Source organism: Neophocaena asiaeorientalis, unplaced genomic scaffold (genome assembly GCF_003031525.2).
Source record: "Neophocaena asiaeorientalis asiaeorientalis breed wild unplaced genomic scaffold, Neophocaena_asiaeorientalis_V1.1 scaffold124, whole genome shotgun sequence".
NCBI lineage: Eukaryota > Metazoa > Chordata > Mammalia > Artiodactyla > Phocoenidae > Neophocaena > Neophocaena asiaeorientalis.
This window is the reverse complement of record NW_020174135.1, coordinates 5,170,774-5,183,388: the sequence shown is the minus strand read 5'-3', so window position 1 is coordinate 5,183,388 and position 12,615 is coordinate 5,170,774. Positions and strand designations below refer to the sequence as shown.

General features: G+C 42.5%; 1 protein-coding gene across 1 annotated transcript in view; it reads right to left on the bottom strand.

The window, feature by feature from the left end:
- Positions 1-10,272, bottom strand: part of NETO1 (neuropilin and tolloid like 1) — a 91,982-nt gene extending 81,710 nt beyond the window's left edge. Inside the window, exons 1-4 of the mRNA XM_024754911.1 lie at positions 10,245-10,272; positions 8,181-8,234; positions 7,808-7,942; positions 3,024-3,272 (exon numbers count right to left, since the gene is read on the bottom strand). Coding sequence (XP_024610679.1) covers positions 3,024-3,272; positions 7,808-7,942; positions 8,181-8,234; positions 10,245-10,272 — 466 coding nt within the window. The remainder of the gene's footprint in view (positions 1-3,023; positions 3,273-7,807; positions 7,943-8,180; positions 8,235-10,244) is intronic.
- Positions 10,273-12,615: the final 2,343 nt, after the last annotated feature.

The following is a 12,615-nucleotide window of genomic DNA, read 5'->3' as shown; positions in this document are numbered from 1 at the left end:
GAGCCATGGCCGCTGAGCCTGCACGTCCAGAGCCTGTGCTTCGCAACGGGAGAGGCTACAACAGTGAGAGGCCGGCGTCCCGAAAAAAAAAAAAAAAAAAAAAAGTATGTATGTTTATATGCGTGTACATATATGTACATGTATATATGTATATTCATATGTATGTATATATATATTTGTGTACATTCACATGTATATATATATGTATATTTAGCTTGGTTAATGTGATTCGTTCCTAAGAGTGGCTACACTCTCACTGTGCTGACATCAAGTTTCTGGGACTGTAAATTAAGATCCAGATCCCAGATTATGGTAAATTCTCAAAAATAATAAAGACCACCTAGCCTTCCTACTGCTATTTCTGCTCTATCATATTTTATGACTGCTATCAGAAATAACTATAACCCTCACGTGGAGACTTAGGCCCACTTAAACCTAATAAGGAAAAGTGACATCGTGTGGTATTAGTTTTTCATATCCATCCCAAAAAATCAGGGAAAGAGAAGTTGTAATTTAAAAAGTCTGGGACACTTGCTCTCCCAATAAACTACGCCAAGCCTCCTTTACTTTTAAAGAAAACGTGATCAAATTAATACAATAATAGCTATCAACAGTTGAGATCTCATAGGAAGTGAAGAAATCCATAAATATGCATTGGTCGATAATCAAACAATCTTCAAACAATCTTGTGAGTAATCAATATTATCCCTACTTTACAAATAAAAATATTGAAGCATAGAACATGAAGGATCATGTCCAGAGTTTACAGCAAGCAAGAAATAAGAAATCTAGAATTGGAAGCCCAACCTGCTTCCAAAACCAGTGTTCCTCACAGCTGTGCTGGAGTCCAGTTCTCGGGGTGACTGGGTGGGAAGATCTCTCCTCCAATGTGCATCCCACCCTGGGGCCCTCGAGATTTCAGCAATGCTTTATCACGTAAATGATTAAGTTGACTTGAGGAGCTCTCTCAGTTCCCACAGGTCACCGCTTGAAGCACACCACCAACTAAAAATGAAGCCCAAACTAAACTAAAGCCCGCCTGACTCCTTATTCCCTAAATGCTGTCTAAATGATCACTAATCCCTACCCCCTTCCGTCTACATTAACTAAGTGGCTTCCTCAATATTGCCTCTTTATGGAATGAGCTGTAGATTACTGCGTCACTCAGGCAATGTCCTTGGGCCATAGCGTGTCAACTTGTGCAGTCATGGAAGTTTTACACAACTCCTTTTTATGGTCCTACTTTCCCCTCAGATGCCAAGTGTAGGTTTCCCGGCACACTTCACTCAAGCTTATCTGAGTGACAGCAGAAGTCTCAGTCTATCCTTAACTCATTCTTAATTACATGGAATCATCTCCTCACATTCCCCTCTGATTCAGATGTTCCTGGTAATAAAATCTTCTCCTTCTACAGATGAAGCAAGGTGGATCTAAAGAAACAAGGAGCAAAGAACAATGCTCGGGAACAAAGAAGCTTTGGAAAACCTAGGATATCAGATTGAACGCCACCATTTATGTATCTCAAGTAGAGCTAGAAATGTGGATAGAATTGCTTAAGTTGATATAGTATGTTAGTTGACCCTACATTTCTAATGAAACTACAGTTTTAGATCCTCACGTTGTTCCCATGATCACCAGTCTCAAGGTGAAAATATAACTTACAAAAGCCTAGATCATACCATGTGCCATTATTTTTAGATCCTAGTTATACTCAAAATTAGCAGTTAAGAAAATATATATTTCCATTGAAAACTCTAGCACTAATAAAGTAATCTCAGTGTTTACACCTTTCTGGAACACATCAAATCGGTTTGATTGCCACATGTGAAATACCCATGACTTTTGTGACCAATCCAATATTATTAGCAAAGCGTAATGAAAACCACAATCTCTTAGAGATATTATAAAAATATTCCTAATGTTTAAGGCTAAGGCATATGGTAGGGTTAATATCTTACTTATTTTAATTATTATATTATTAAACCATAATATCACAATAAAAGTCATCATTAATCTTATATTAATTATTTCAAAAATGTTAGTGCTTGAACTGAGCATCATAGCCCTGCTCTGATGTTACCTCTGTAACATGGAATGGAAACTTGAACAAATTTTACATATATTCCAATTTAATTTATTGTCTTTTATAACCTGAGTAAAACAATATGTACAAACTTAAAAAAATGTAATTATAAATAAATAATGTCCTTTATATAAGTTGAGTCATTTTTCCATCAAAAAAAAGTGACTTCATCAAATCTCAAATTGCTTCAGCCTGATGTTCTTGCAGTTTAAAAATATAACCAATTTTTATTATATTAAATGATAACTCATCATAAAGTGAGCCAGTCAACATCACAGACCCTTTTGAATATCAACAGGTTAAAAGGAAAACTGACATAGAATAGATAATTATATAATAACAGCTAATGGGTACCAGACCTTGCAAATGGGTATTTGGCTGCTATGGGGCTCACTTTTCCTTTTACCACAACTCTTAGGAATTTGCATTTCTAAAAAGAGATTAGACTGACTGCTTTATACGAAGACCCATTTGCTTTAAAAATTATAATTTTCACACAAAAAAATTATAATTTTCAGAGCAAATGAATTTTTTATTTGAGTTCTCCAAAGATCATTTTGATGGATACATTTTACAATATTGCAATCGCCTTTTCAAGTTTATTAGGATTCAATGCATAATTAGTTTCTCTATTACAGACGGCCTCTCAAATTACACGTTTCAGCATAACGGAAGTCCAGCTAATTAACTGTGTTGCTGATGACCATGTAAGACCCCTGAGTCACTATGCTGTACCTCTAGTGTAGGCTAAATTTTAAAGAAAAATTATTTTCCTTTCAGAATTAATGAAATGAAAAGAGAAAGTATTGTAGGTTTGGTTTTAAATAGAACTGGGAAACTCTTTGGAAATTATAAAGTTGTCTTACAAAAGTTCTTATAGTATGAAGATAGAAAATCAAGGAAGGAAAAGATATAGGGAAAAAAACAAGCCCCCACTTACCAGGTGTGAAATTGTATCGAGCTGAAAATCCCATAGATTCCAGCTCTCCATCAGCAAAAAATTTAATCCATAGAAATCTTCCACTGGATTTTATTACAGGTGGATTTTGCTGTCCACAAAAACGTCCAATTATTGGAGAAAATCCAAAAGGTCCATCTCGAACTTCAATATGATCAAATTTGCACTCCCAAGAAGGTTCAATAGAGTACTTTTCATCAAAATAAAGTTCAATGCACTGTCTTGGGGCAGCTGAAAAAAAAAAAAGAAAGATTATGTCTAGAAGGTCCTTTTTGTTTTGTTGTTTTGCGGTACGCGGGCCTCTCACTGTCGTGGCCTCTCCCGTTGCGGAGCACAGGCTCCGGACGCGCAGGCTCAGAGGCCATGGGTCACGGGCCCAGCCCCTCTGCGGCATGTGGGATTTTCCCGGACTGGGGCACGAACCCGTGTCCACTGCATCGGCAGGCGGACTCCCAACCACTGCACCACTAGGGAAGCCCTAGAAGGTTCTTTTTAAATCCGTAGTTTGGTTTCTCTGATTCTACTTCAGATTTTATCTGTATAACTCCTATCAAATTTTGACTGTGATATGCATAGAAACGCTTAGCAACTTTGTTACTCTTAGCATCCTAAGAGATAATACTTCCATAATACTGTCTAAGAGATGCTTCTTAAAACTGATGATGTTGCATAAAATATTATCTGATATAAAATGACCACTTCAATATCTGACACAGAATGAACAAATCACAGTAGTTTTGTGAAAACCTGCTGACTCAGGTTTAAAAAGTAGAGAGGCATCTCTCTGTCACTTTTCCCACATCTTCAGGAGAACCCAGTTTTAAGGTCAGAAACTTGAGAACTGCTCAGCATGGAGTTAAACCATTCAAATAGTCCCAATTAGATGTGTTGATTAGACTGAAGTGTGTGTGGAGGGATATTAAGAGTAATTTTCCTAGAACGCAAATATTATCATGTCATTCTCAGGTTTAAACTTATTCAGCAACTCTCTATCAGCTATAGGAAAATGATCAGTTCACTTGACACATAGGTTTCTTAGAAGTATCCCAACAACTCACCCTGCCAGGGTCTTTTCACCTCACATACAGCCCAAGTTCAGGCCACTCCAGGCATATCATGTTTTCTAAGACAGCATGCTCTTTTAGGCTTTCGTGTGTTTTCCCACTTTCTTGAGTACATATACACCTCCAATCCAACTCCTGTTTATGTGGGAAAATCTTGCTTAAAAAAAAAAACCTCCTCTCTACATCTACTTACTAAAGACAAAACCCATATCTATTCACCACCTTTTTTCAGCATTCATGCACAACACTTGTCATTGAGAATTTCTCCAAAAAAAAACTTTGTTGGGTGAATTATAAATGAATTTATCTTCATAAATGTGTTTACAGCTCTTTAAACAACCATGGAAGAGCCTGATAGGGTGAGCAGCTCCATAAACCTCCACATGGATGCATTTGCTAGTGCCCTTCCGTTCTTCCCTTGTCATGGTCAAAACTGTTCAAGATTCTGGCATTCCAGGCTGATACTCAGCCAGAGTACCCCCAGAATAGCCATTACAGTTGTTGAAATATCCACACGTTTATCCTAGTTAGTAAACTGCTGTCTTGAGCCCTTCGGTTGCTTTCTAGCCACTTGATCCTCTTTAAAGACCAATCACCTCCAGAAACTTGAAAGTTAAGTCCTGCCATGGCAGGGCCTGCTTCCCACGTGGTCTGCAATCATTCGGAATGACTACTGTCCCCCCCACACCAGTTCTTAAATATATATTGAATATCACCCTTGAATGGCTTTGAAACTAAAGCCTTGCATGCATGGGCATCAAAATGTATATAGAGTTGAGATACATGATTACTTGAAAATTAGAGACTTACCGAAACAATACGATCCTGATATTCTCTGGCTTTTCCTTCACAGTCCGTGTTGACTTTCTCCTTACTCTGCCCTCCCTTACATGTCATTTTCCAGAAATCTATTCTATGTCTTCTTTCCTCTCTTTCTAGACCAGGGCTCTGGATGCCACTAGCATCCCAATGGAAAGAGATTATAATATGATAATGTCTGCAGCTCCACCTAAGCCCAATTAAATCAGAATTCCTGGAGGCAGACCCAAGCATCTGGATTTTCCAAAAGAGTTAAAGTGCTCCAAATACACTTTGGGTAATTTTATTCATACTCGCAGCCTCAACAGCAAGCACTATATTTATCACCTATAAATATATATTTTTATCCCAGAGCTATCCACTGAACCGAAGACCACACATCCGATCTCTTCATGAGACACCTCCATAAACACCAAATGGAACACATTATTTTTCCTTTAACCCCCCTTTCTCCACCTCTATTCCTTATCTGACATGGCAATTCCATGTAACGCATCACCAAGCCAAAACTTTAGAATAGTCCTGAGATTGCCTATTCTCTCATCCCTACATCCGGTCACGCTAGACTCGGTTTCCCAAATACCTCTCATTTGTTCCCTTGACTCCACCGTCAATGTCACTTCTGTAGTTCAGGCTTCTCCTACGGTTTACTCCGCCTTTCACGATAGTTTCAGCTTATGTTCTCTTCTTCTAGTTTCTTCATCGAAATCTCACCTTATTCTTTTTCTCGAGTTATTTCAATGGCACTCGCTTGTCTATAACATAAAGTCCAAACTTGCCTGGGTGGAAGATGGATGCCAAGTTCTCCTTTATCTGAGGCCACCTCCCATTCAGACTCCTTACTTGCTGCTCTCCTCATCCTCTGCAGACACCCTACGATACTACACGTGTGTAACCAACCTCACCGTGGCTCTGAACCTCTGCACGTGCTATTCTACACAGAGGACAATTACCTCCTGAATGTTCTTTAGAACTGAGTGTAAGCATCTCTTCCTCCTTATAGACTTCTTGTCTTTCTCTCTATTCCAAAACTGCTCATCTCGGGGCCTCTTGAGATTGTTTACTGAAAAAAGCACAGTCCCCAGGCCACATCGTAAGTTCCGTAAGGCAAGTACCATGTCTATTTTGTTCAATACTCTCTAAACAAGAGCGGTTCAGCAAATATTTGTTAAATGAATGTATGAATGGAAAAAAGACAAGTATGAAGTGTTTCAAGATGGGTATAGAAGTATGATTAACAGTGACAGGAGGTGATTTTCTTCCGAATTACAAGAGAATTAGTTGATGTTATTCTTTTTAATAATTTGTAGTTTAGAAATACTGTTGCTTCAAAACACAGATTATGTTATACGAAGTTAAGCAAGACATTTAACCCTTCTGTGCCTCAGTTTCCTTATATGTACAGTAGGGACAACAAAAATACCAAATTTCTATGATTAAGTATCTATGTATATATATATATGTATATGTACACAAGTCGTCCCTAGGTCCCTGCAGGCAGCAGGGGAGAGGGGAGGCGGATGGTTCCAGGACCCTCCTTGGACACCAAAATCCAAGGATGTTCAAGTCTCAAGTCCCTTACTCGGCCCTCTGTATTTGTATCTGTAGGTTTTCACACCCTCAGAGTCAATCAGCCAAGAATCTTAAACTAGTACTACACGATACAATTATACAGTATATGTATTACTACGTGTAACAGATATGTAATATTAACTTGATTGGAAGAGCAGCTAATTTTAACCCAGAATTTCCACATTTCAGTCTCCTTTTCTATCTATCGTAAAAGGAAGAAAAACCGCCAGAGCTCAGTTTCTCAACTTTATGCTTTTATTATCAGAGCTTATTTCTCTCTCTTCTTCTTGTAATATGGTGTATCTTTGCTAAAAGTTCAACTTGAAGCATGACAAGAAGAGAGGAAAGATCTTGGTCCAGAAATTACAAAAAAAATCATTTCTAAATGAAATTCTTGAAATCAGTTAACCAGAACATCTTTTAATTTGAAAGATCTATCAAATTAACATGTTCCTTGCTTATAAGTAAACAGTGAGCATAAATACTGTCTTTGTTAAGGTAACTCTGCGTGTGTGTGTGTGTGTGTGTGTGTGTGTGTGTGTGTGTGTGCGTGCTGGGGGAACACAGGGGTTGGGGAGGTTGAAAGTTTTGGGCTATTAAGTACTAACACATAATATTGAAAACTTCTATCACTAGATGAAATGTTCATGTATCGGTATCATCCTTAATAGAGACGTGTCTACAAGGGTAATGGAAATGGAAAATGTTCAAAGAGAACTGAATCCCTTTTTCAGCACTTTTTATCCTTCAAGCTGGGGAAAAAATGATGAAAAGAAGCATCATCATTTGGAATCCTGACTTTGGCATGAAAGTACAAAAATATCACTTGTGAGCACAAACTAAGGCAACTGCTATTCAGATTGACATTTGGAAAATATGACCATAGATGTACTTCCGACGAGAATATGTTTTTCGTGCTTCATATTATTTAAGAGAAAAATAACAAATGTATGGGTTATTCTACTAATTATTAAGCCAAAAAAATACTAGTTGCCAAAAATGTTACACATTAGGTACTATTATGCCAACCATGCATCCATTCCATTAATGCAGAATTCCAAATCAATTACATGAACTGCTGTTGATTTCTTTTTATTTCCCAGAATGCACCTGTTTATAAACCATTACTAATAATTTCAATAATTAGCTGGACCCCAGATTCTACAGCTATTTGATTCACTCAGAGATATTTATGTGTATGGTCTCCAAAACCAATTTTTTTAATGTCTATATGCATATTGTCCATCCAAAGCTTAGAGGTGGCCAGATTTGGCTGACTGTTTTCTCCAGCTCTGGCACTGGCTTCCTCACCTTCTATGATGTAGATGCACTCCCGGTCAGGGGGGTACTTGCTGGGATAGTTCGGAGAGGTGAAGGCACCTCCGTCTGCGTGTTTTGTCCAACTTCCACACTGCACAGACTTCGTTTCTGAGGTGCTTTGCTTTTCTGGAAAAAAAAATTGTTTTTTAAAGCCACTATCCAATTTTTTATAAAACTAAAAATAGAGAGGACATTCTTACAATATCCATTAGTAAATTAACTTCTAAATGGTGTCGTAGTCAAAACCAATCAATTATACACACTATAAAATGCTCAGATAGTCTGGAATATTAAGAATGTGGGGAAAATAGGAAAATGCAAGTGACTGGAGGTCTTCCACTTGCATTTTTCCAAAGAAACACACCTGTTCCTTGCTTGGTTGCCCCAGACAAATGGAGGATGATTAAACTTGCTACAACTGAAACAAAAAAAGAAAAATTAGAAAGCTTAATGTACACCGAAATGATCAAATTCTATAACAACATAACAAGTTAAAGATAAAATGATATCAAAGAAGATTACTTTACCACTTTTAACTGTTCCAAGTAGACTCAGAACTTGCAAAAACTGATAAAATGTACAAATTTGTACAGATAAATTGTACAAATCAGGACAACTTAGGAATCTCCTCAGGAACTAATGCCAGTTAGGAATGGCTGAGACCCAAACTCCTAAGGCAAATGCAGACTTCAAGACTAAAGAGTTAATATTGTCACCTACTAATGTCCCATTACAGCAGGATTTCAGGAGTATGTCTGAGCTGCTCTTTGTGAATGACCTTGCTAGTATCTCTAAAGGAAGAAAGAGGGACAGCAGGTAAAAGGGTGAAAAGGAAAAGTTGTATTTTCATCAACCATGTTATTGTGTTTTAGAAAATAAATACTTAGGCAAAATCCTATGGCAGGTCGGGGGAGGGGAACAGAAGAAAAACAGACTAATGTGGATTGATGGTATTAAGCAGCATAATTAAAAATATTTCTTATAAAATGATGAACTACCAAGTAACCCCAGTTCTCAGCATTTTCTAAGCTCTGAAATTAATCTCTTCTAGCCTTAACTTTGATTTAATATTTAGTATTATCCAGAAATATTTTATAATTTTAAGAAAGGTTATTTCTATAAGCATTTTATTGAGTCAGTTTTTCCAGTATCAGAAAGAGCCTCTGATCTGTAACTTAACAGTAAATCTACGAAGACCACTGAAACTTGCCCTTCTGTTTTACTTCCATATCCTTGAGTTACTTAATATTTTTGCAAAGCCTAAAACTGAGAAAAGCATGAAAGTCACCTAGTCTTCATAATTTCTGATTTTTCATTCTCTGTTTCTGTTTTTATTATTGACTTTGTTGCTCGATTACCTAAAAGCCCTAAGTTCCATTAGGTGTGCAATCACACGTCCACTTAAAAACGCATTTGGAAAAGGGAAGGTATAATTCATAATGCTTTCCTTAACTAAAGCTCACTACAGGGTCTTACAAATTTATGCTTAAAGATTATTCCAGGAAAAGTCTGTGGGCCTTGCTATTAGTATTTGAGAAATGATGTCAATCATTGTACTTTGTATTCTAGCCTGGCTCTCTGCTTTTAAATGAAAATATCAGTCGTTGCTATTGTCTGTGCTCAGGTAGGAAAACAAAAGTGTTACTTTAACGTGCCGTGTTTCTACACCTACACACACGCACGCGCACACACCCGGGTGTACAGCCATCAGTATCAAGCTGGAGTTTGGGTGTTTTCACTCAGCTTTTCCCGTTCTGCGGGCATCACGTTGTGGAGCGTGTGCTGTGATTAACACAGCGGCAAAGCCGGTCCTTTGCGTGGCATAGCCACCCTAATCCTTGCTTTATAAAACTGTGAGATTTCCACCATATATTTTCTTACACTGCCGTTTACTCGATGACTTCTGACACTATAATTGCACGCGCACCACACACTCGTGAAGCAACACTAGAGGGCTATCTACTCTCCGGAAGAGTTGAGCTTGGCCCTCGCCCTCCCCTCGGGGGCTGCGTTCAGGTGAACCACAAACTACCCACGGGGGTGGGCAGGCGGGCCGGCCGAGCTCAGAAGCCCCCGAGAGGAACTATCAGGCCAGCTCTCTCCCTCTTTCCACAGGCCACCTCGCTCTTGCGCACGTGCCCACCCCCGAACTACTCGCCATGCTCTGCCCCGGGATGTTCCTGCCCACGGAAAGGCTGTTTTCCGCGGCAGATTCTGCGATCCAGTGACCACCGCCTTGCGCAGCCCGCACGCCGGTTCTATGATGCTGCGATACAGAAAGTTTACATCTGCCCCAGACTCGCGGGGCCTGCGCGGTCCGGCGGGAGCGCGGCGGTGGCCAGGCTTTCCCTGCGCGTTCGGCCACGAGGGAGGGCAGGCGGGGAGGACGGCACCCGGAGAGCCCCGGCGCGGCGGGAAAGGTACTCACTGTGAAACAAACTGCGTCCATAGATCATGTCTGTTCGTTACACCCGAGGCTCCGATCTCCACTAATTCCATTTAGAGACTGGGAGACTTCCAGTGGTCGGGGAGAGGTCGGAGTCGAGAGGTGTTTTGGATATGCAAACCAAGAGCAAATGAAGGGGGGTTGGGGTGGGGGGAAGTGAGAGAGGAAAGAAGGTGGGGGGAGGACCAGGCTGGGATCCGTCACTCGGCCAGCCTGGGCCGAGGGGGCCAGAAGCGCGCCGGCAAATCCCGAGCTGCATCCTCGTGCGGGATAAAAGGCGTGCAAGGGGGAGGGGCCGCCATGTGCAAATCCCTTTCGGGGTTCAAATTTTCACTTTTTAACGATTAGAATTTCCGGTAGATCTGTCCCCCACCCCTCATATTCCATCTGTCTAGAAGAAACGGGTTCTGTCTCCCTTCGGGGGTGAAAGCTTTGCCATTTACTCCGGTCTCGGGCTGGGAGACGAGGCAGGGGCGCGCCGGAGGCAAAGGCAGCATTAGAAGTTTCGCGTTTTATCACCCGGCCTGATGCGGAGGTCGCCCGCAACAAACTGCTCCTGCAAAGACACGGGCTTCTAGCAATTTTCCTTCACCCTCCCCAAAATATTTAAAACCCCCAAGGCAAACACAGATCGCCTCCTACCCCACCCCTTCATGGACAGACGCGCGCGCGCGCAGCGCGTTCAACTCGGAGAGAAATTGGAAATTAAAAAAAAAGAAAGGAAGGAAGAAAGAAAAAAGAGTTGCTAGGTAAACAGCTCCGAAAAAAACCCGTTTGTAAAATGCAAATAAATGAATATGAAGCACAGTAAACCCGGGGCGGCCCGAGGAGGGCTGGAGCGCGCGGAGCGTGGAGTCCCTCCTGGGCGCTGCAGCGCCACCTCCTACCCTCCCGGCTGCGTCCCGCCCTCCAGCCGCTACAGACTCCGCCCGCGCCCACCGGCCGCTAGCCGCACCTCCGGGTCAAGCAGAGGCCGGCGACCCCTGGCCCCCGCCTCGGCGGCGCGGGACCCCGAGGGCGCTCAGCCGCAGCCCCCGCGCCTCCTACTCCGCACACCGGACTGGGACTCCTGTTGGGGATGATGGCGGTGAGGAGGTGGGCGTAGGGTGAATTAAAGGAGGTAGAAAGCGGAGAGGCGCTTTGCTGCGAAGACTAGGGTCACCTCAAAAGGCAGGAGAGAGAGGCAAGGGCCGGGAGAGTGGCCCGGAGACTGGTGGCTGCCGGGCGGCTACCGCCGCCGGGCTCCCGGCCTGACCTCCACCTTCTGGCACCTGCTGCTGCGGCTCGGGGCAGCCCGCGTGGGCGCGTGCGCGCGCGCGGGTGCGGGTGAACGCTCGCTGCTGTCCTGCCCTCATTTTCCCAGCAGAGCCGCTGGGAGAGGGTAGAGGTCTACAGACCAATAATTTGCAATGAGGTCACCCCCAAGGCCGGGGGGATCCCCGAGCCCTGGAAGCAACCTCGAAGACTCCTTCCGTCAAGCTTTTGGCCCTTTGATTCCCGGAAGCTGCAGGCCCTCGACGGTGGGGTAAAGTGATCAACTAGAGAAGGGCGCGCGCCTGGTTGCGTGCGGGCGTGCGTGTGTGCGTGTGTGTGTGTGTGTGTGTTTCCGTCCATTTAATGGAAAGTGGGTAGATGGGGCAGGATGGAATGGAGAGCTAGAGCGAGAGAAGGAGAACGCCAGACCGCCGGACCAAGAGAAAAGGGGAGGGGAGAGAGAGAGAGAGAGAGAGACGCAGAGACAGAGAGAGAACACAGAGAGAGAGAGAGACTGCGCGCCCGCGGAACGCCAACTCCATCTGAACTTGGTGCCTGCAAGGGGAGCTACAGGCTCGAGAAAGGAGCAAGGGGTGAGCTGACGGATGGAGAGCCCGGAGGAGCGTCTCAGAAAATCCGGGTGTACCTGCCCACGTATGTACTTGTAAAAGGATCAAAGGGGAAAATAGCAGAAGGTCCCGAGGGAGTTGTGTGACCCACGTGCGATTCTTGTGCCAGCGTGGGGGTTGTGTGTGTGTGTGTGTGTGTGTGTGTGTGTGTGTGTGTTAGGGCGGGGGGATGAGTGGATGGGAGTGGAGTTGAGAAAGAGTGGCTAGTGCACGGTTAGAGCGGTTAGTAGATGGTGAATAGATGACAAAGGAAACAGGTCACCGATGGGGGAGGGAGGGTCATTGAAAACTGGTCAGTGACGCAAGTTGGCAGTAGAATGTTGACATGTTTAAGAATGGGTAGTAATTATTTTTTGCATCCAAAAATCTTATTTACAAAAATAATTTTTTGGAAAAAAATATCCTTCAATGAAACAGTGGCGACGTTAAAATTTTTCTTAAGGGAAACCACTGTATTTCTCAATAGCAAT